General features: G+C 40.1%; 1 protein-coding gene and 1 long non-coding RNA gene across 8 annotated transcripts in view; one reads left to right on the top strand and one right to left on the bottom strand.

Annotated features, from left to right (window-relative positions):
* Nucleotides 1-23914, top strand: part of LOC308589949 — a 74696-nt gene that overhangs the window by 10846 nt on the left and 39936 nt on the right. The window contains exon 3 of one of the 2 annotated variants that reach the window (XR_014009570.1): nt 1902-2043. The exons of the other annotated variant lie outside the window; for it this stretch is intronic. This is a non-coding gene — a long non-coding RNA (uncharacterized lncRNA). The remainder of the gene's footprint in view (nt 1-1901; nt 2044-23914) is intronic. 2 annotated transcript variants of the gene reach the window in all.
* Nucleotides 1550-23914, bottom strand: part of GRIK1 (glutamate ionotropic receptor kainate type subunit 1) — a 154609-nt gene continuing 132244 nt past the window's right edge. For 4 of the 6 annotated variants that reach the window (XM_081199526.1, XM_081199529.1, XM_081199525.1 and 1 more), the window contains 5 exons: nt 23243-23361; nt 17011-17228; nt 13018-13243; nt 10630-10880; nt 1550-2033 (listed from right to left, as the gene is read on the bottom strand). In XM_081199526.1, the coding sequence (XP_081055652.1) occupies nt 1878-2033; nt 10630-10880; nt 13018-13243; nt 17011-17228; nt 23243-23361 (970 nt within the window). In that variant the 3' untranslated portion in view covers nt 1550-1877. Of the gene's footprint in view, nt 2034-8041; nt 8208-10629; nt 10881-13017; nt 13244-17010; nt 17229-23242; nt 23362-23914 lie in introns of all 6 variants that reach the window. The other 2 variants (XM_081199527.1, XM_081199530.1) reach the window with 1 other exon arrangement.

Here is a 23914-nt window from a genome sequence, read left to right as displayed (position 1 = left end):
TTCAGTTCCGCTCATGACTACCCAGTAGTGGTGGCAGCATGACCCTTCTACTAAAAATGAGGATTGAGGAACATGCATCGTTTATAAATTTACTCTCTATTGCCCATGTACACAATACAGTGGTGCCTCGCAAGACGAAAATAATTCGTTCCACGAGTCTTTTCGTCTTGCGATGTTTTTCGTCTTGCGAAGCACGGTCCGTCGCAACTGCGCCTCTTCAAGCGGCTTAAAGAAAAAAGCGCAAGATGTTTTCGTCTTGCGAAGCAAGCCCATAGGGAAATTCGTCTAGCGAAGCAACGCAAAACCGAAAAACCCTTTCGTCTAGCGAGTTTTTCGTCTTGCGAGGCATTCATCTTGCGGGGCACCACTGTAATGGTTTTGTGTGTGCCCAGTGCCTGAAGCAGAATTGTGTCTATCACAGTGGCACTGAGAAAAGAAAATCTCTTTTGTCTTCTGCTGCAGAACTCCATAGATCTGCCCTAGAAAGCTTTCTGAGATCATCTGAGAGCTAAAGCTGAAGCCTAGAGATGGGCAGAGCTCTCTGATAAATTTTGCTAGTCTTACTGTTTCGTATGTTTTGCCAGAGCAGAAAGGTTCAAATTCGTCTGGCAATGTACCTTTAGAGGTGCAGAGTTCCCCTATGTTCATCAGATTTTTTATTTTCATCACTTGAAATTCTTCTGATTTCACCTGAGCAGCAACCGTGCAACCCTTGTTTTGGATGAAATTCAGGGGAAACTTGAGAGATTGTATGTATGTATGTATTTAATTTTTTCATGTAAGCTGTTTGGACATCAGCATAACCCTTTCCCATCATGGAAGTGTAGAACTTCCTGTCAGCATTTGGTCCTATTAACACATTGGCTAAACTCACTCATTTGTCATACAGAGATCTGGTAACCTCTAGGCTAGATTACTACAGTCTATTATACATAGGGCTGTTTCTGAAGACGTTTCAGAAAGCTGGTGCAGAATTGGGCAGCTGGGCTGCTCACTGGGGCAAGACAGTTTGAGCATATTACACCGATTCTGACCTAACTTGCAATGGCTGCCAATTAGTATCTGGGCCCGATTAAAAGTGTGGGTGTTGACTTCTCAAGACTTAAATGGCTCAGGACTGCAATACCTCAAGGACCGCCTCTCTCCATCATCATCTGAGGCCCTTATTTGTGTTCCTCATCCATGAGAATGGGCCTTTTCTGCGGTGACTCCCCATTTGTGGAATGCTCTCAGAGAAGCTCGCCTGGCGCCTTTATTACATATCTTTAGGCACCAGGTGAAAATGTTTCTCTATAACCAGGCCTTTGGCTGAATAATGTTCTATATATAATAATTTAAGGAGAAACAAAATATAAAGCAGCATGTTGCATTATTAAGTGATTATGTATTATTATTTATTATTATTTATTTAATTTCTATACTGCCCTATACCTGAAGGTTTCAGGGCGGTTTGACCTTCATTGTATGGCAGCTACCTGAGTTCAATGTAATCATGTTGAAGAAGAAAATGTCAGGTGACTTCTGATGAGGAAGTGAAAGAATAATTCAATACTGAAAAATCCCTGTTTTTATTCATTTAGAAAGCACATACAGCAATGAATGGGGAAGCAGTAGAGAGATGCAAAATAGGTGATCGTACAAATCATTTCAAAAGTAAAAGCGAGACGTTTCCTGGGTGATTTGTAGTACATCAGTCTTATGTGAGTTCTGAATCTGCTGTACTGCCTCGAGATTAAAAAAGGGGAAATCACACTGAATTTCTGAGATGTAAGCTGTCTCTTTTTAAAAATCCCTCCATACAATTGTCTGGTAGGCATAAAAAGTTTTTTGTTTTGCCTTTTACTCAAGATCTCTTCCATGGGGAAAGTTGAACTCATTCAAGCCATGGTTTCTTTTCTCAGTGTCCGCCTCTGATGACAAGTAAGGATACTTGTGAATGACGACCGCCCTTTAGTTCTTGTCCTTTTCTTTAATTTCTTCTGGTGTTTGAGTGAAATTCCAAGTTCCTCCATTATGGCATTGAAAGAAAGACACTAGTAGAAGGTGGGAGATGAAAAAATAATTAAGAATTACATTTAGCACAGATTGTCACCCTATTTTGCACAATTAATTTTCAACTAGATTCTGAACATACTAACTGGGAAGTTTGAATATCTCAGTTCATTGAGTTAGATTTCTTCCACTATTACTGTGAATTTGCAGAATTGAATTAGGGGTGTGATGTGTAAAGAATTCTTTATGACCCCAGAAATTGTAAATATTGGTTGCTTCTTTATTGAAATGTGTATGTCCCAATACTGGGAATCTGGCTAATTGGCATTACACAGAAATAAGGGTTGCAAAAGAATAGAATCACATATTTAATAATATCCAGCCTCAGATGGAATTCATGTTGCCCCTTAAAAATCTAAATGAGGATAACCAAGAGTTGTTGATTTAGCAGACTTATAACTTGCATCCTACTGCAAAGCCTTACCAGTTGAAAAAAATAAACTATTAATCAGCATACATTTTTATCTAAATAGCACTGAGCCAAAATATTACAAAATCAATACTTTGGAGCAAAATGGTGCTTGTGCTGTGGTGGGTTTCTGAAAACCCTGAACCATGCGTTTAATTTGTTATTCTGCAGCTGTTTGCAAACTTTGACCCCACAAGAGAAGTGAGCCCCATCAAAGGACTGGAAGAAAGGGAAGCATCCCCACATTGATTAGGCAACCAGATGAATTTTGCTATTTCCTTTGCTGTGCTGCTGCAGTTCAGTTGAGTACAAGAAGAGAGGGAAGCAACACAACATTGCCTAGGCAATGCAAGGAAATACCCGTCTCACTCTTGCCACCAGCACAATGAGTGAACTCTCCCACCCTTGAAGTCTCCTCTGAATAACTGACAAAGGGAGGCAGCAGTGAAGCTAGGATTGGTACCTCAGCTAAGTACAATTTTGGGGACTAAACTTGCACATCCTGATCAAAATCCAAGTTTTGGGATTTTAGCTAGTTCATTACCATGGACTTCAACAGAACAAAATCAGCTTACACCCAAGTACTTAGTCTTATTTTGGTTGCTCATTAGACTGCCCGCCACCTGCTCTACCTCATTGTCATTTTGCCCCTTACTGATTTTGTACCAGAAAATGTAGCCAAAATTCTGTCTATTGTGTTGAACTTTTTCATGCTTTTTTCAGCATGTCCAAAATGCAATATCAAAAGGCTTTTCCAAAGCTTTATTCTCCTGTTTAAGTTTGTAGGAAGCAAGACCAATGCTTGTTTTCTTTTTTTCAAAGAGTGACTAGAACTTCTTAGATAAGTTTCATGCGTGAACAGTTTAAACAGGAACATTTTAAGCAGCAACATATCACTGAAGTGGTGAGAAGTAACAAAGAAATAGGTTAACAGTAATAAACATTTGTGGGCACCCAGATTATATTGCCAAGTGCCAATACCAGAAGTTGAGTTCTCAAACCCATGTACAATTTTTTCGTCTCAAGAATTGCAATCAATTGTTCTTTTGCAACAAAGAGACTAAATTGCAAGAAAGAAACTGGAAAGGACTCGAGCTATAATTTACCGAGCCTGTTGAGGTATGTAGGAAGACTTATAGGCAGCCAACAGGGATTTCATTCTTTCCCTTCCCATATACTACACTGAAATGGGAGTTTGTAGCTCCTTTGTTTAAAAACAAAGAAGATGATTGTGAAGATTGCTATGGTGGAAGTGGTGTTTTTCTTTTAATTCTAGTCTATGTTATGCATGGACAGATGGACAACAGAAATTATTGCTTGTGGTGAAAAACCACAGCTCATTGAAACTTATCTGAAATCCTCAAAAGCTGCTGCTAGCTAGTGTAAGGTATCTCAAAATGTTTAATGAGTGTTTGCTATTCAGGAAAGGAAGGATTTAAAAATAAATCCAAAAGCTTAGAGCAGGAGCGGCCACTCTTAGGGCCTGCTGATGTTGCTAGACTACAACTCCCATAAACTCTGACACTTGGACATGCTGACTGGGCCAACTGAAGAGCCACAAAATATCCATTCTAGAAATTATTCTGGTCATGTGGGAACGTGGGAAAAATGGAGTACATCTGAAATGCTCTATGCCAGAATTGTATGGAAAATGGAGAAGGAAAGGTAGCAAGAGTTTCAGTAATATGCTCAAATAATTTAAAATTTATCTTAATTGGATAAATCAGAGCTTCTGTTTTGTTTTAAAAGCAGACAATGAGCAGTGTCTGTGTCTATAAATAGTAAAAAAGACACATGCTATAATCTAGAGATCATGAGTTGTATGTGGGAAAAGGCTGTTGTGCATGTGTCAGCAAATGGCTGTGTGGCTCTGGTACCATTTATATTGAAAATCCATGTAGTATATAGAAATGTGCAAGGGCAAAGTCAGGCTAATGGGCTGCCTGGTCTGGTGCCAGATTGATTACACGGGAGCTGGATGCAAACCCCATGTGCAAGTTGCATGCCTGTCAGAAATACATCCAACATGTCCATTGACTTGTTTTCTTTCCTTTGCCAAGATTCCTTTTTATAACATGGAATTTATAAACAAGATACAAAGGTAAAGTGAATACAAGAGAAAACAGTGAGTCATTGATACGCAGCTTGTAACCATGGTTTACCGTATTTTTCGCCCCATAAGACGCACCGGCCCATAAGACGCACCTAGATTTTTTGGGGGGAAATAAAGGGAAAAAAATTTATTTCCCCCCCAGGTGCGCTGCGCTACACCAGGAGCTTGGGGCGTGCGGAGCTCAGCGCACCCCAAGCTTCTGCGTGCCGGCAAGGTCTCCGCTAGCGTGGGAGAGCCGGGCGCCTCTCCCAGGGCTAGCGGACCCCTGCGCTAATCCAGAAGCTTGGGGCGAGCTGAGGTCAGCGCGCCCCAAGCTTCTGCGTGCCGGCAAGCAGTCCGCTAGCCCTGGGAGAGCCGCGGGGCTCTCCCAGGGCTAGCGGATCGCTGCGCTACACCAGGAGCTTGGGGCGTGCTGAGCTCAGCACGCCCCAAGCTTCTAGGTGCGCGCAAGCAGTCCGCTGCCGCCCCAAGCCTCGCGCACCCGGTGGGACCTCCTGCCGGGTGCGCGAGGCTTGCAGACACTCGCCCGAAGCAGGGAGAGCCCTCCCGAGGGCTCCCCGTGCTTCGGGCGACAGGCTGCCGCCCCAAGCCTCGCGCACCCGGTGGGACCTCCTGTCGGGCGCGCGAGGCTTGCAGGCATTCGCCCCATAAGACGCACCCCGATTTCCCCTTCATTTTTGGAGGGGAAAAAGTGCGTCTTATGGGGCGAAAAATACGGTAGTTAGCTTACAGAACATGGAAGTCAAGGGGAGTATAGAAATATAGAAATGTTGATCAATTGGCGATGGCATAAATTGGAAGCAGAATTCATAAAAGTATTGCATTAAATTAAATTAAATATTACTCTGCTGCCTTGGGCCAAACTGAAGGTTACATAAGAGGAGAAAAGCGCAATGTTGTGTAAATAAAGGGGGTGAGCATTTAGGACCATAATTTGAAGTAGACAACTGATGACACTGTGTCATTCCTAGAATCTTATTTTAAACTAAAAGTTTTGTTGATGTCTAAGGTAACAATTCTGATCACAATAACTTTCCACTCAAATCAGTTTAGCTCTGAAGTAGAAGCAATGATAACTGGGGTGTAAGTGTGTGAGCAGTTTTGAAGTTGAACTTAGTTGTCCTTAGTGGGTTCCCAACAAGTCCTGGACCTACTGCAAACACTGTCAACTGAAAAGTGAAGAATTTTAAGGGGGTGGAGAGAGACAAATTATGAGTGATATTTACTCGAGTAGATGCATCAAAACAAGTGGCTCAAACACAATCATGTCCATTCATTTCAGTGGGTCTACTCTGAGTAAAACTTTGTTGACTACAACTCTACAATATTTACACTGGCCATAGTATAGATGATAGATGAGATTTCAGTTTTAAAAAATGGGCTCTGTAAACACAGTTCCAGATGCTGGATCAGGGATGGGAAACAGCTGGTGCAAGCAGTTTACCATTCTGCTAAGGGAGCTGTTTACCATTCGGCTAAGGGAGCTGGAGCTGGAGCTGGGCATGTTTAGCCTGGAGAAGAGGAGGTTAAGGGGTGATATGATAGCCATGTTCAAATATATAAAAGGATGTCACATAGAGGAGGGAGAAAGGTTGTTTTCTGCTGCTCCAGAGAAGCGGACACGGAGCAATGGATCCAAACTACAAGAAAGAAGATTCCACCTAAACATTAGGAAGAACTTCCTGACAGTAAGAGCTGTTCGACAAGTGGAATTTGCTGCCAAGGAGTGTGATGGAGTCTCCTACTTTGGAGGTCTTTAAGCAGAGGCTTGACAACCATATGTCAGGAGTGCTCTGATGGTGTTTCCTGCTTGGCAGGGGGTTGGACTCGATGGCCCTTGTGGTCTCTTCCAACTCTATGATTCTATGATTCTATGATTCTATGATTCTAAATGCATGGAAGCATGCTTTCACACATGTAATGGCCCCAATAGGATTGAGTGTATTTATGAGTTTGAAAGATAGCATTGCATTTTGCCCAAAACATTCTCATAATTGTATTTGGAAAATACAACACAATGAAGCACAAGTAAGGTTAACTAATTGAAGTGATATGCAAATGGACAGTGTTATCACATTATGATGCTATACTAGAGTAATTTGGAAATTGGATTCATTACTGGCTTGTGAAGCCTAGATATTTTATGGCATATAAATACTGCAATTTCTTTGGTAAGTTCTATCAACTGGATTTTAGTTAGAAATATACGATTTTTTGAAAATCTTGACTTCACGGGCACAAAGCTGTCAGCAAAGAATGGAACTGTCTGTATCCGTGTGGTAGTTCTCAGAAGTCAACAGGCACCTGAAAGCTTATGACTGGATAAGAAAGAACAGCACTGGCTTTTAGTGCAGGGTAAAACTTATTATCTAAAACCCTTGGTTTCAGGTGCTGGTACTCTAATTAGTTCTGCCAGGATAGAATTCAAACAAATTTGTCTTACCTGAAAATGCTGAATCATGCAAAAAGAATGGTAAAAATTTATTGACCCCAATCCAAAAACAGATGTAAGCAGCAAGGTACATTACTGGTGGAGTGATCCAAGACAACAAATCTTGCAATGTTGATAGGAATTAACATCCTCATAAAAGAGAATGGATAGGGATGCATGTTTCCTTCCACATTGTTAGACAAATGAGAATGTGGGCCTGCTCCAAACCAATGCACTGTGGATAGGGATTACATCTGATGTGTAGTAGCCCTTTCCAATGTATCTTGTACAGTGGTACCTTGGGTTACAAACACTTCGGGTTACAGACTCCGCTAACGGTTTCGGGCTAAGAACGGACCTCCGGAACGAATTAAGTTTGTAACCAGAGGTTCCACTGTATTTTACCAAACAACAGTTATTAATCATAGCATTCGGTTACACTGTGATGTGGCATTTAGAATGCATTTTTAACTATACCAATTCTCAGGATGACTGCAGAATCATCCAACAGTTTGAACATAAAGCCTTGGTAGAAAAAGCTTAAAAGTATTTTAGACACTCAAGTGGTAGGTATACCTAGTAGGATTTTTTTAAATCTTTGAACAGCAGCTCCTGATAAAATACCACAACCTGCTTTTGAAAGTCCTTTCACTTTCAAAAGCCATTTGCTATTTGACACGTGGGGCTACTATAAGAAACTCTAGCCCAGAACTGACTTTAACACAGTGGGTAGTATTCAACTGAATAGTTGTGCTGGCAGAAGGATTAGCAAGAGTAAAGGGGGTTTTCCCCCCTTCCCTACATTCTGGCCTCAAATCTGCTTCAGAGGTTTTTTGGGGAAACCCAGAAGAGATTTAGAGGTTGGCTGTGGGGAGGAGAGGGAGAGAAAGTTCTATTGTGGAAGAAGAAATCCTTGTGCTGACTTAGCTTAGTGCTGTGTTGAATACAACCCACCATGTTCTTCTTTGGATTCCAGCCAAAATATGGTTTCCTGCTAATGTACATTGTTGAAGAGGTATGCCTTAGGTGCACACACCTTTGCTTTACTGTAACTATACAGTATGAATTGAGGGTTGTGTTCGAATCCCTCGTTCCTCCCGAATTAATTTGCCACAGTCTAACTCCGTAGATAAGGTAGTCCCAGAAGTGGAGTTGGATGGATGCGTTTGCTTGCACTGCAGTCCATAAAAGAAACAAAAGGCCTTTTCGCATGCAGAAAGGAAAAGATGGAAAAAAGAAAAATAAAGATAATAATGGTTAAGCAAACCAACAAGAAAGTTTTAAATAAGAATGATACCAAAACTATAGGAAATGGGAAATGAAAACTGTCAAAAAGACGAAAAATTAATGGCCCCTCCAGACAACCTGTTTATTGAGCATTCATCAAGATTTTCTTGCACAAAGCTTATGTGGAGGATTGATTATATATTGTCTTTACTGAGCATTTATCCTGATTTGCTTGTAGGGTGTTTGTATGTCTTCCTGTTTGTTCCTTCCATACTTCTCACTGTATTTCCCTATCTCTTTCCAAACAGCAAAAAGTCATTTAAAAATGGATTTGTTGTGCTAGGGTGAAAGAGCCCTTTAATCAACGCTTCATTAAACAAACTTAAACTTCCAGTGTGTGCTTGAATTCCTGCCGCAAAATAGTGGCAGTCTGGAGGTGCCATAAGTTAACCTTTGAAGATCATGTATATTTGTACTTTAGATTATTAAATGTTCATATTTTCAAGAACCAAGCAATCTGTATGAATGCTTTATCCTTTACAGTTCTCTTAATTCTTTCACTGACTAATGATAGAGGAGCAGAATAATACCCATATTACCATTCACCAGGGATGCATATGAGATTTCTTCTGAGATTTTGGGTTTCTGAGTTACCTGAACTTTTTAAAAGAGCGGCAGTGATGTGTTACTGATCCACCATTTTTCTGGGTTTGATTATCTGACTTCTCAAACTTCTGCATATGCAGAGAGTTTGTTGCCGTATCCAGCTTGTACTTCCACCCCCCAAAATTTCTGCTGACACCATGCAAAAAGGAATCTTGATAAGATTAACCTGTGTACATTGATTAAATCAGAGCACAGAAAGGAATCCTGATGACCATTAACATTTGCACATAATCTCATAATGAAAACAAAGAAGAAAGTTATGCCAACATTAATTTTCTTAATTTTTCAAGGTAAATTTTAAGGCAGACATTACAGTAGACAGGGCAGAACCTACCAACCTGCATAACGATAATGATAAACAAAATAGGGGCAACTGCTCATCCACCCCTGCTCTTTACAAGTTTCTGCCGTACAGTGAGATGATTTTACATAAATATGATATGTATTATGTCAGAATTCTCCTCTTGTGATGCACAGAATGCTGATCTGTACATAGTAGGAATTTATCAGTTTCACTGAAGTGAATGTGTTGTTTCTTACTGGCTTCAAGACTGTAGAAAACATATGCCACCCAGCAAACACTGCTCTTGTGCAGTCCCCAGTCATTTTAACAGGATTTGCATAGAAGCAACTGACCTTTACTGTATTATATAGTTGCTCTAATAACAAAGCAACCATCTATCAGGCAACTCGCCATGCATTATTTGCTAATTTTAAGGTAAAAATGTTCCAAAGGTAGGATTATAAATATAGATTTCAAAATAGCAGGCAGATCCTATCCTTAGTGGTTCAGACACGCAGAGCCTCAAGCCACAGTGGCTGCAGCAGCCTCCTGCATTATTTGAGCAGAGCTGGAAAGCTCTCTGTTGCTGCATAGCAAAGGAAACACCCATGCTATAATCTCAGGATCGGCCACGGCTTTTCCAGAAGTAATGAATTGAAGCCACTCTGTCAGCTTTTATGATGGGCATGTCAGCAACACCTCTGAACCTCATAGAGACATTGTAACCTCTCTGTTTGAGTAGCAGGTGCCAAGGCACTGTTCTCTTGTACTGGTGTTGGGAATTTAGCTCTCGATCATCTGCTTTGGTGTCATTATAGGATGTCCCAAATCAACTGGTACATAGCTGGAAATACAGCAAGGCTACATCCAGAGCTAGATATTTCTGCCTTATTTCCTTCCAAGCCAAGCCTATGCTTGATTTCCGACAATAAAACAACAACTGTGCGCAATATTAACTGTGCCAAAAAGTTCTGCACAGTTTTGCCAAGTATCAAAAATTGGATGGAGCCCTTGGTACTTCCCTCTCCTCATTAACAAATGTACACAAGGCAGTGCCGGAAAGTCTGGCAGACTGTTAGTGGAGGAGTCTGACTCACAGAGCCTATTCTAAAGCTGAGATTCCCATGGGAGCTCTTGCACTGAAATGCCAAAGCCTGCAAAAACCTAACCTGGGTCTTGACCAGCTTCTTAGGTAGGTAGCTTAAGCACTGCATTCTACCTTGCAACGAAGCAGTTATGCAGAAAGAGGCCGAGATAGACTCTCGGCAAGTACCGTATTGCCAGGTCACAACATAACCTTGACAGCTGCTGCTGGCAAATGACCCTGTATACAAAGATAGACTTTTGGAATCTATGGAGAGGGAGCAGTTTTGGGGTTCAGTCTCCCAATCTCAAACCACACTCGAACACATTTTTGTACCACACAGACCCACTCAAACTCGACCTACCTGTTCGATGTCACTGTTTTTCCTCGATTTGTAAATAAATTCTCCAATAGCTACAAACACAGAAAGAACAAGTCCTGCTGCAAGCACTATGAAGATGCCCCCAATGTTCTCCACACCAAGTGCACTGGCTTCTTTGCTGTCCTCCTCAGGGCAACCATTGCCTCGCCACCACTTCTCCTTCATCATGTGCAGCTTTCCTTCCTCTTGTAGCTGGAGAATGGCAATAGTGATTTTGTCTCTGTAAGGAGAGCCTGGGCCAGGGTGGGAGGGAAGCAAAACAAGAAGGTTTGAATATGACATTCAGGCAAGGGCCTAGGCAAAAGTAGAGTTACCAGTCTGATCCAGCTCTTTGTATAGCTGCTGTAGTAGTAGTAGTAGTAGTACTAAGTTGACAATATCAAGAGCACTAAAATATATAATGTGCATTCAAGGCATCCAGAACTGGACTTTGTAACAATGTTACTTATGCTGGTTATTCATATTACTTGTTATACCACACGGAATGGGCAATAGTTCTTTTTAGTCTTTTTGAATCTTGGTGATTTCTTTGTTCAGCCATTGATCCCATGGCTTAGTAGGACTTTGACCTGAGATCCAATTTTCTGTTCGTTGGATAACACTGCTCTTTATCCAAACGGAAAGTAATATTACAGCCAGACATCTGAACCTTTAATTTATCCAGCACTGATCACGCCTCAATCACAGATAAAGTTCTCAGTGTTAAGAGTTCAATCCTGAAACATGTATATTAGTAATGTAGAAAGTACCTTGGAGTTTTGGTTTTCTAACCGTTCCATCTATGTAGAAGAATATTTGGACAAAATAAACTTTTCTATCCCTTCCTATAACCAACCCACCTGTTAGTGGCAAGGCTGACAAAGTTGTCAGATGTCTGTAAATCCTGGAGAAACTTGACTTTCCCATCAGTCATCTTGTGCATTTGTTTTTTGTTGTTGGCAGTTCAACAACACCGCAGAGCAATAATGCAAGAAAACATTTGAGTTTGTTGATTTTGCGAGCATTGTAGCTTATGAAATATTTTAACTTTTTTGTTTGTTTCAATTGTGTGGATGACATTGAGATTATTGATTTCACCATAAACACATACATATCTTCCCAAATCTTTCTTTAAATTCATATTAATCATATAAGAAACCTCTTATAACTACATCCCCCAGCTGTATTTCTGATGCATACGTTCTCCCTAAGGAGCTACCATCTGTTCTAATTTATTCCTTCATTGTTTTGGGCTTGAAGCATAGAATCTTTATCACTGCCCTGAAATCTTTACAGTGCATCAATCATTATCTTGGAACCTTTGCATTTTCTCCTGGGGGCAGTGGTTGACGACTGCTGTCATGAAAGAAATTCAAATACAGTCTGAAACATTAGTCAAAATGCAACAATACTTTACAAATTAAGAGAACTTGGATAAACCTAGTCCTAAAGGCTAATCTAGAATCCTAATATTAAAAATCAGCAGCATTAAACTGGAATGATGAATTGACACAATTGTTCAAATTTACTGAAATTATTGAAAGTATTTATTAGTCATATTAAGGTTGTAGCTCTACATGTGTGGAGAACATTGCCCAGGGGGCTCCCCTAGACATCCAGTATAATTACTCCGTTTCATGCCAAACATGCCATTGTTGTGCTAGGTGTGGTCCAATGTACCCAGATGACTGGGGCCTTGCTGGGCTTTCCCTAAGTGGCCTTGTGCCTGGCTTTACTCTTGCTTTTTCTGAGAGCAGCCTGCATATTGTGAATCTGGAGAAGAATAAGCTGCTAGATGTTGCAAGGAGAGGCCTGCACTTGACATGAAATCTACTCTTTCCTCTTTAGGACCAAAGAAACTGAGGAACAATTATCTGGCGAGTGCCAGGCATGTTTTCAAAGTACAGAAAGGGAAAGGAAATGGCAACTGTCCCTCTCAAAGTACCCACCTCCATCTTTAACTTCTTCCGATGAAAAAGGCCCCAGCCTGGCTGCCCTAGTAGCTCACCTTGGTGCCTTAAAGAAGGCAAGCACAACAGAGGAAGCAAAACTAGCTGGTAGGGAAATAGGGCAGGAAATGCTGGAAACTACCAGGTCAATGCAATTGATCTTGCTGCTGTTGAGGCCTGGGGTTTAGGTGAACCTCTACGGGAGGAAAGTTCCATCAATTTAGAGTGCCTCTTTGTTTTTTCTCATTATTAAAATGAGAAGAGGATATAAAAGAATATAAAATAATAGCTTGTGGGGCTTATTTGGATATATTTGTGAAAAACATTGGAACTCTTTCGACCTACCAGAGCTCTTGCAAAGCAGTGAATCTGTCAGATAAAAAGGATTTTAATTTACCTATCTCAGTCTAGCAATCACCACTGATATTCATACACTTCTTACCAATGGGAGTTCCTACACCATAACCTTTGGAATCAATGAGCCCTCCAATCTGGGTGAGATTACAGTTCCTCTGAGTGACGTATTCTATGCTGGTTGATTCCATAAGCAGAGCGTAGTCGGTGGTGAGCACACGCTGGATTCCCTCGTCATTGTTCTTTACCAGCGCTGTCTGCTGCCTGCTGCTCATGAATGCCCACATTTTCTCATAAGTTGATATTTTGGATTTCTAAGAATAGAAGTCACAAGCGTCAGAAATAGGTCCTATTCACACACTATTTTTTTTTTAAAAAAACCCTCACATTGCTGGTTGGCATCAGCTCTGGTTGTTGAGTGTAGGAGAATCCTTTGAGAAATGGGAATCTTTTCCATTCAGATATATTCTGCTGAATGTAGTCTTATGGGTCAGCACTTTTACAAATTTCCAACAGCTAATATAATGAGCACATGGCTTCTTTTAACACCATTTGTCACAAAATACCATAGAGGCCTGTGGTCTGTTTGTGACCCAGTGAGACCTACAATGGAAAACTGATGGACAGTACAGAACAATTACTGCCAGGTGTTCTATAGGAAAAGAGCTGTGCTCTTGCTCAGCTGTGATAGAATGTACTGTATTGTTCTTAAAAATAGTCCAGTCTGATAAAGAAAGACAGTTTGTTAGCTTCAAACAAAAATATAAAGGGAAACTAATAAAAAAGAATACAGGAACTTAAATGAGTGCTCAGGATAACCAAGGCCCCTGGTCTCCATTATAAAATTGCAGGTGAACTGTTTAATTACTGAATATTCAAAATACAGGTTCAATTTTTAAATTTATAGAGCCCAAAACACAACTGTGTTTTCTTTTATTCATAAAGAACATTATAGTCCCAGCCTTGTTCTTCCATCACTGACTGGGATATGTTCTTTTGCTAGTGATATCTGCTATTCAAATCATCTCTGTTTGCTGGAAAACACCTGAGGTTTTTTTAAAAAAAATACTTAAGAAGTTGAGATTTGCATACAGAATATGAATATCACTTTGGATGGTACCAGGATCTTACATGGTGATGCTTATATTTCTAGTCTTGCATAGAAACCAGTACATTTCCATCATGTTAAAAGGATCCTCTCCCATAAATCTTTAAGGAAACAGCTTGTGAATAAAGTCCCTATTGCCTTCACCAAACAAGAGTTGAATCCCATTACAGAGTCTTTATATTCATGGATGGGTGTAGCCAATACTTTGCGAGACAGGATGTCTCTGTAAATATAATCTTCTGGGATGGCCCCAAGGCAGTGAGATGTTACCTTATCTTTAAGCAGAAACTTAACCTTAGACTTTTCAGTATTTGAACTTTTACTATGTCTCTTCTAGTATGCTATTTTAAACAAAACATTGTTTTTGACTTAAATGTCAAGGTTATTTTGTATGCATTGAATACCATCGCAAACACTTGTATAACCCATATTTTACTGTAGGGCAACATAAATTTCCACATAACTGCAATCTGGAAAGACACACACATTCTGGCAATGCAAATCTGTAATTAATTAGCAACACTGGTTTCAGTGTGCCAGATTACAGTATTTATCCTTACAGCAGTATTGTGAAATAAGTAATTTATTAATTAATTCCATTGATTAATCACCTAATTAAAATATTTCTCTAGGTGACATATAAAATAATATACAAAATTAAGACAGTGCTACAGTTCAGTAAAACCAATAAAATCTACCTCACAACAATTCGGTAACAAAAAGGAATTATGATTCTGTGTTTAGAAGCAAACAAGGGCAGAGAGAGAGAGAATGACTTAAAGCATCACTAGCACTGAAGCACAACTTAGAAGTGATTCATGTGGCCATCAGGCACATGGCAATTTCTGGAAATTAACTTTAAATCAATTGCATGTTTTGTTATGACCAGTGGTTTTTAGCAAATAAATTTGACTGACTGACATTGCAAGTGTTTTGCCTTTCTCCCTTAGTGGCCTGGTTGTTTGTGTTGGCATTCCGCTGCCACACAAATGTACAGGCTTTTTGCATGCATCACAGTCCACATTGTATCTGGCTGGGTGAATCTGTTCTCACCTGTGAGACATGACCAGGTCTTAAGTGACAAGGCTGCACTCTTCCGACTCCTGTTCATCTACTCCTAGCATCTGTTGGGTGTCCTCTGCAGCTTCCATGAGGCTCTCCTCTCCTGAGCATAGGAGAGCTGGGATTCCTGCCTCTCCATCCAGACGTGTTGGATCTGAGGAAGGGTGAGGATTTCTTTCCTCCAGCCTTGGCTCCAGCACTTCAGCCTCCCCCTCTTCCTCCCTCTCCTCATTGCCTGCCAGCCCAAGCCTGACACCATCTCAGGGCACTTCCAATATTTGTCATGCCCTGAAAGCTTTGCTACAACTCTTTCCTGGTATGGGCTTCTGAGGGGCAATGCCTTTCTTGTATAGTGGCATTTCAGCTTCTCTGTGTTGCATGATTTATAAGTGTGCACAGTATTAAAAAAAATTTTTGGCTGTAGCTTCCAGAGCCTTCTTAGCAAAAACATGTTTATAAATGATATAGGAGAAATGTACATATTTCTCATAAGGAAACAAATGGGGAAATGGTTTAAAAATACAACTATTCTTTAATTCTATTTATTTTGACGCTTTTATGGAGAACACCAACAGAATAACAATAGAAAGTACTAAATACTAATGCAGTTAGTTTATTAATCTCATTTCCAAGCAGCAAGGAAGGCTTTATTTATGAATAAGGGTATCAAGGAAGTTTGACATTAACTGTACTTTTGCAGCTGTGTTAGTACACTTAGATATTGCTAGTTTTTAGAAGAGTCAAGAATATAAAGGTTGTGTACCCCAACCCCACAGTTTCACCATGAACTTGTAAATGTGTGGTCAGTAACTGAAAGCAGCCATTTATAAAGTCATGATGGCAACCATAGAAATCTGTTCGCAGAAAACAGCAGAGATAGCAGGAGCACATTCCTTTCCAAATTCCCATAGCTTTGTCAATCTGTCACAGCGTCTTTACAGTGATAGCTTCTTAAAGGTTAGCTTTGACTCTGTGCACCATGCTTAGATCCCACAGTGGGGATGTGGATAACTATAATTACCTGCATCTGCTCAGGTGTTTCCTCCCTGAGATTACCAACTGCTGTTTATAAAGCTCTGCCATATTCATAGCTTGTTGGCATAATCAGGCTCAGAGTATGAAACTAATAAACTGAGAGCTGCCCCTGTGAACTAAATTAAATTTAATGTGATTATTCCAGAATAAAATGTGTTAGAATTGAAGACGTGATTTATTTTATGAGTTAAAGGTGCAAACCAATGGTCCCTGGGCATGTGTCCCAGGTACCATAAAATTCTGGCAGATCTCCTCTCGGAAGCCCCCTCCCAAGAAATGTGGGAAGGGCTGCTACTATTACCTCATCACCATTGATACTCCAGGTGTAAAATATATTTGGTTTATATCTATATAACATAGTTTTGAAATTATATAATTATGTAATTTTGTTTATATTTCCTTAGCTGTGGTACATCTTTCCAACTAGTTCAGATAGATAACTGCCAGAGTTGGTTCAAATTATCCCAACATAAGTGCTAATTTGATATTGTGTGTAATTCTGCCAATAACACAAAGTAAAGGCAACTGGTGATATATCACTTGGGATTCTGTAGACTGACTGGCCACATTTCCCCCAATTTGTCTTTTACTGCAGTAAGTTTTGGCTGTTTCCCAAATGCTGAGCTGGAGTTCTGAAGGGCTTACTGGTGGCTCCAATCTATTTTGGGCTGCTTGTGCAATGGAGGGTTCCTTTGCAGACTGAGCAGTATGGCTTTGAGCAAAGATCTTTGAGTTCGGCAATGGAACAGTGCAGGTCACACACAGTTTCCCGCAGCTATTCCGACATGAATATCTCAGGTTCATTTGATTTCTCCATTCACATTTACCATCTAGTTCAAGAAAAATTGTCACCTGATAATGCAAACACCACCTTACCTTAAAGAAGGTCATAGTTGAGCCATCTCTAACAGCTCCGTATTCTATCTTAGTTTGCTTTGCCAGATCATCTGCAGAATCAATGGGGGATTCCATTCTCTCAACAGTCAAGAAGGCGGCCAAATTAGCAGTGTAGGATGAGATTATGATCAAGGTGAAAAACCACCATATTCCTCCAACTATTCTGGTGGAAAGAGCTTTTGGCATGAGCTCAGATCCTATATAACACCATCAAAACATTTGTATTACAATAGGGTGAAATAAATGTCAAACTAGTTCTATGGACTTACGTTTAGGAACATGCTAAAAGTATGAACAACAGACTACAATGATTTGATGTAATAATCGCGGACATACAGAGTTAACACTAAACAAGGAAACATACTTTGAAAAAGAAGTATGAATGCTAAATGATAAACACATGGAAGTCCTTGGGTCTGAATTCCAAATTCACCCCCCAAAATTCTTTGTCATTAATAATATATCTAAATTGCTGTTCCCAGTAACATAATTGGGCTGTGATGCTGAACACACTCAGATGTAAGTTTCATTGACATTACTGTAATAAATGTGGTTAGGAACAGGGAACTTATATTAATGTGAGTTATTTTCCTTCCACCTCAGTAATGGCTTGGTACCACGAAATCACATGGAGGAATAGGTTTACTTTAGTAACAGCTACAGAGCTTTAATGGGTAAGAGGAAAAAGGGGGGAAACACATAAATTGTCTTTTACATATACAGTTAAGCTCTTAGGGACAGTTAAAAGTGAGAACCCTAAGCCATAATGGACAACTGCGATGAAGCAACACAAGATGCAGCAAGCTTAGGACAGTAAATGGATAATTTTCATGTTATTTCATTGTTGAAAGTAAAATTCTTTCCCCACATTAAAGATTTAGTTCTATCTATATGTTTATTGCATTAATTTGAACCCATTTTACCATCCCTGCCCCAGTAAAAATGGTTCCAACTTAATATTTGGTGCTCACTGGATGACTTTATGAAGTGATCCTATTAAATATATATAACCATTTTTAGAGAGCCTGCTGACATCTAGGCCCTTCAGAATTAACAAATTCTCACAGGACCACTTTAACATCACTGCCAGGTCAAACTGTTATGTCAGAATCAGCCCTATTTGCCCTGCATAGCCTTTCAATGCATGGAAGACATAAATATTATTAAAGTTTTCTTCAAGCACCATGAAGTCAGTCTATTCTTCATGGCTGAGCTGACAGACAAGCATATTAGCAAATCAAATACTGATTCAAGATGTTTGCATGGCCCTCTCCTGCACATTCCCTTTCCCTTTCGCGTACTTGCTTGCTTCCCCTTCCTATTCCTGCTTTATCCAGGGAAAATTAACAAAGTGCCCTTCAGCCTCTGGGCAAAACGTAGACATGAAGTTAATTACCTTTCAAGAAAAGCTCCCACTCACACACATTGTTAAACTTTCCCACCTCATGGGTGCAAGGTGGGCTCAGGCTTCCTTGTAGCAGCTATTATACAGGGCTGGAACAAGGGATTGTGCCACCTGAAGCAGGCAGAAATATTGCTGCCATGCCACCTCTTCTCACCCTCCCATCCTCCTCTTTGCAGCAGCAGCGATGGTGCTCTTCTTCCTGCGCTTTACATGTCTTCTTCCCCCTGTGTTCTTCTCCGAAAAATGCATCAGCAGCATCATCACTAGAGGGAGGTTTATCTGCCTCCCTCTTTCCTCCTGCCCCCTGGCTCAGTGCCTCGCTATGTGGAAGGGTCAAAAGTGGCCAGGAGAGAGGCTGTTTAAACTTAGAAACTTTTCAAAAGATGCTTTTAAGTTACTTAATGTTTTTCCAATGCTTTTCCCCACTGTGGAGTGGGTGGCTGAGACCCTTATCTTGTTAGGGGGCAGACAGGCATCTAGCGGTGTTGGCAGCAGCGGCAGCAGGACCACTGGCCAATAATGAGATGAGTTGGGGGCACTTGGGATTGGGACAGTTCACTGCTTCCCTATGACCGCAGCCCAAAACAGTTGTCTCATTTCTCCTCATGTTTGGGTTGACCCTGTATTTGCATAATAGAAACTGAGCACACCAAGTTCATCAACACAGTTAACATCGCATCTAGTGTGGCTCCCCATTTTGGGAACCAGCCAGTAGAGAGCTTTGCTAATTTTCACCAGGTATAGGAGGGGGATGTAGCAACAAGGGAGAGAACAAGGAACCGGGCAGGGTCTGTATGCTCATCTGTTTAGTTTCAGCTGGGAAATCACATTTGTGTATCTACTCTTCAACTGCAAGTCTCTGCTCCTACTGAATTTACAGTTGAGTCAAAGTACATGCTTAAATGCTTATTGGACTAAAGCATACATCAGCATGTGGTCAAATTTTGAGCTGGATACTAAACACTTGATACAATTTGTTCAGCAAACATTTTTTGGCACTGAAGTGCTGTGCCTTCTAAGACAATTATGTGAGATGAATACAAAAGATTGATGGCCTTGGCAAATTTATTAGTTTATAAACTGTATGGCTGAAAAAGGACCATCATTTTCCAAATGATAGCTGAAAAATAAAACTTCTCTTTATATCAATATGTCTGTGCTAAGAATGAGTCAAGGCTCCAAGCATGTTGATGTAGGCATTTTGAGCGTAATTGATGGGAATTTGCTCCAGTTACTTAGAGTTAAGTGGGTGCCTCTGATTCTATTCTTTCATTTTGTGTTGTATTCTATGTACATACATGGAACGATAACTTCCATTTTATGGGGAATACTTGCCAAACACACGTTTCTTTGTAAATGAGATTGGTAATCTGACATATTGCTTGGGTTTTGCATTGGGATCTGCATATTTGTGGCACATGCAGAGCTGCTTAAAAATTAACAGCCTGATCCAGCAAAGATCTGCACATAGAGGCCATCTTCCATGTGTGCACCCAGTGCAGATATGCAGCTAAAGTGCAATACTCAACCCAGTACCACTGAACTAAATGGATTTGTTTGTTTTGTTTTGGATATGAATGATCATCTCAGCCCAGGGTCACTAGTTGTCTACAGTAAGAGCTGGATAGTGTCTGTTTAATGGGATTGTACTCCTCGTTACTCAGAAGCAAGTCCTTCCTGAATTTAACATGACTTACCTTCCAGTGAGTAGATGTAGGATTGCAGCCAAAGCTTCCTATTAATCTCAGAAATGCTATTTTTAAAACCAGTATCTTTATCTCCACTATAATTCTTTTCCTGGCACTCCAACAATACAATTTATTTTTACACACACCAACTCTTCCAGGGGTGATGCCCTTAGATTTGATCTGCAGCTGATCTAAACCAGCGCAAGAGGCAGCTGCAAAGAGTGCTGATTCAGTTCTTCATGAAAACATTATTTACTAAAAGCTCAGCAAAGGAATATAAATTATGTAGACACTGATGTAATGCCACATTTTAATGAATATAGATGGTAATAATGGCTACCTACATTTCAGAAACCATTGCAACTTGGAAGAATAATCTAGAAAATTGGCTTCCTAGATAGGTGTTCCACAATAAAACATTGGGAAGTTTTGAAAGGTTTCAACCTCTAGCTAATTCTAATTTCTCTTTCTCTCCTCTGATTTGCTGTCATAAGGAAACTCAGTTGCTTGAGTGAAAACAGAAGGTCTGCATTTTACCTCTTTTAGATTTGGTTAGGTTGAAAATTGCTGAGCTTGTAAAGTGTCAGTGGACACCATCAGCAACTGCCTTAAGCAAGTAAGAAGCTGAAGGCAAGCAGTTGGCTCACAGGACCATGATGACTTACAAATTTTGATTGCTGATTCAGCACAGCTAAAGAATGAACACCTTTAGACCTACTTGGGTAGCATACAGATCTTTTTACAAGATATTCAAGAGAAATCATTGCTGTCTTTTGCCTCAGTCCAGATCCTCATGCAAGCTCTGATGCGCACATGAAGCTCTTCTATGTGCAATTTCCCCTAGTAATCTTTTTGAGGGGAGCAGACCTGTAAGTGTAGAGCTTTATTGTTGCCCCATTCATCCCAGTGAAGTGCATGAGCTAAAACACCTGTGAATTAGGAGTTCTATATGTGCATCAGAGTTGTGGCACATACAGAAAATTGCTGGATCAGAAGGTTTTCTTCAGGGGACCTAAGATTCAGAATATGCTTAACAACCTGATCACATTCATGGGTTGGTTTTTTTCTTGCGTAAGCCCTATGGAGTTCTTTTTTTATTCTTTTATTATTATTACTATTGCTATTATTATTGCAATTTTGTTACCAAGCCCAGGCTTGTGTTATGACACTAAAATACTATATGTGTCTAAAAGAAGAGTGTCATTGAGTTTAGGGAGATAAATGGACATGGGACTGCAGCCTTAGCCTTATTTCATTCATAAGATATTGCTCTTCAAAGCAGCACGATGTACTCATTTCAGAGGATTTTCACTGTCATTAAATAGGCTAGTAAGGTGGGAGCCATGACCTGTGTAGCTTTCTATACATCATCAATTAATTTGCCAAGTATTTTGATAACCTTTCAAAGAAAATATGCTGTATTTGTATAGAGAACTTAAATAAGAGGTGTGAGAAAATAATGCTATTATTAAGAACCAGAGTCAGACAATACTTGCTGAAGACTCTCTAGTGCCTTTTTATGGCAGACATGACAGCCAATCCTGATCCAGACTTTGCTCACGCTCTGTAGAAAAGAGAAAGTCTGATCATCACATTTTAAAATGTAATAAACCAGTGGCTTCCAATCAAGCACAACAAGCAGCTTCTGTTAACAAGAAAGAGCATAACAATAGATGCAGAGGTTAGCAACCATTCATCTCTTGTTCAGACTCTACATGTTAATGATGGTGCACTTACAGTCCACACGTACCACAAGTTTGTACATGGAAACATTTGCTTCAACTTACAATTTTGGTTTTTTGCTTTTAAAGCTTCTTCAAAGACAAGCAGAGTCTGGTTGGGGCTGACTGTCATGTACCCAAGGTAGTGGTAACTAGTAGGCACGGCATCCCACAGTTTGCTGTGGATGATGGTAAACTCCAAAAATGGAAGGCCATTCAGAACACAACGTATTTGGGCACTTGCACACACAAAGCATTCACAACTATAGACCTGTCCAATACTGTAAAACCTTAGTCTGTGTTTTACTGACAAACTGGGACAAGAAGCTGATTTTTCAATTCATCTTGGATAGAATCCATTCTATTCTGTGCTTGACATCTGCCCACCTTCCCACTTAGCCCAATAAATGCCTAATATACTACAGGGAACAAAATCAATGGCCAAATTCCCACTGGTGTTAGAAAATCAGGCTTATGAAATTGTGATGTTTGATTTCTACTCAACCCCAATTTGTTATTCCTTATATTAATTGTTCTTTGAGTGGGTCTAGGGGTGTTTTCACTTGCATGCCTTTATTAAAATATTTCACTATTCTCATGATTTTCTCAGTGTGTGGTTTTTTGAGGGGGTTCACAATGATTAAACATATATTCTGAACACACACCTCACATAGAGGCAAAAGCTTATTAATGGGAGCCTCAGAATGAACACATCATATACACACATGGTTAGTATATGCACCGCTGATTCTTCACGTCTATAGCACCTCATTTCCTTTCATTGTAAAATGAGCATCTCTGTGCAGTTTCCAGAATCAACAGCTGTTAGGACGTTGTGGGTGTCAAAGGCTGGATGCATTTACAAGAGGCAAAACCATAAAGACCTGCAGAAAAGTGATTAATTAAGTTTGGGGATTTTTAAGCAATAGAAGTTTGACAAATGCTCATGAAATAATGATTCCCACAAAATGTATTGTGGCCCTTAAAAAAAACAAACCACCTTGCCTTATCAGTGTTTTATAATGGCATGAAGTCTAATTGAAAATTATTTTCTTCTGTAGTTTGATTCATATAGATTACTACTTTCAGTGAAAACAACACCAAAGCCATCTTGCTCCTTAGATTTTGCCTATCAAAGTACAACCATGTGATATAAAAAACAAACTTTGCATTTTATTGCATGCTTTCCTTCAGTAGATTTACTTTGGATTTTAAAAGTTTTAATTTCTTCCCCGGACCCCCTTTTTAATTGTTAATATATACAATGTTGTGGCATGTCTCTTGTCTAGATCAGGTTTTACAGTATATGCTAGAGCTACAAATGGTGGAGTTTACCAGCACAGAAGCTCTTGAGCAGACTGTGGGATGTGTGCAGTAATGAGGTGTAACCGGTGTACCTTGCTGCATGAGAGCTCCAACTCCAAACCAGAAACTATTAAGTAAAGTAAAATTGTTTTCCACCACATCTGAGTCAGGGTTGCACGGGTGGGGGTTATACCACTCATAGGGTGTAAACCTGTGGTAGTTAACAGAAACAGTTTGTAAACATCAGATTAAAAAAAAATACAGACAGCACCAGCAAACCTGCTGAACAATGCACAAAATGCAAAGATTAATGAGGAAAACAAAAGAGAAGAAAATTAAGGCCATATTCATAAATGTACAGCCACAGCATAGAAGTTCCAAGGCAGCTTGGCAATGCAGCAGGCAGGTTTTAGAGCACCAGAGTCAGTCACATGCCTTAACTATAATTGTACTTTGATTCTAATAAGCCCAGCACACTCTGCAAAGAGAAGGGAAACTGCTTCCAAATACTTGCTTTCCAGGTGACCCTTGAACTATAGTTTTGAAGACTCTTTGTGATGCAGAGAAGGCTGTTGCTTCAGATGTGTTCTTGCCAAATGCACTCCAGTTTGCTCTCAGCTTTCTCCAGGCAGGCAGTGCAACTGCATGCATGCCTACCCAGAAGTAAGCCTCAAGTTCAGTGGGACTTGATCCCAAGTAAGTGTTACAGGACTTCAGCCTGAACAGCTTGATTTCTGGAAAAGGAATTGATCCACATAAATGTT

The sequence above is a fragment of the Podarcis bocagei genome, assembly GCF_964188305.1.
Source record: "Podarcis bocagei genome assembly, chromosome: 6".
NCBI classification, from domain to species: domain Eukaryota; kingdom Metazoa; phylum Chordata; class Lepidosauria; order Squamata; family Lacertidae; genus Podarcis; species Podarcis bocagei.
The sequence above is the reverse complement of the archived record's forward strand: the minus strand, read 5'-3'. Positions and strand labels throughout refer to the sequence as shown.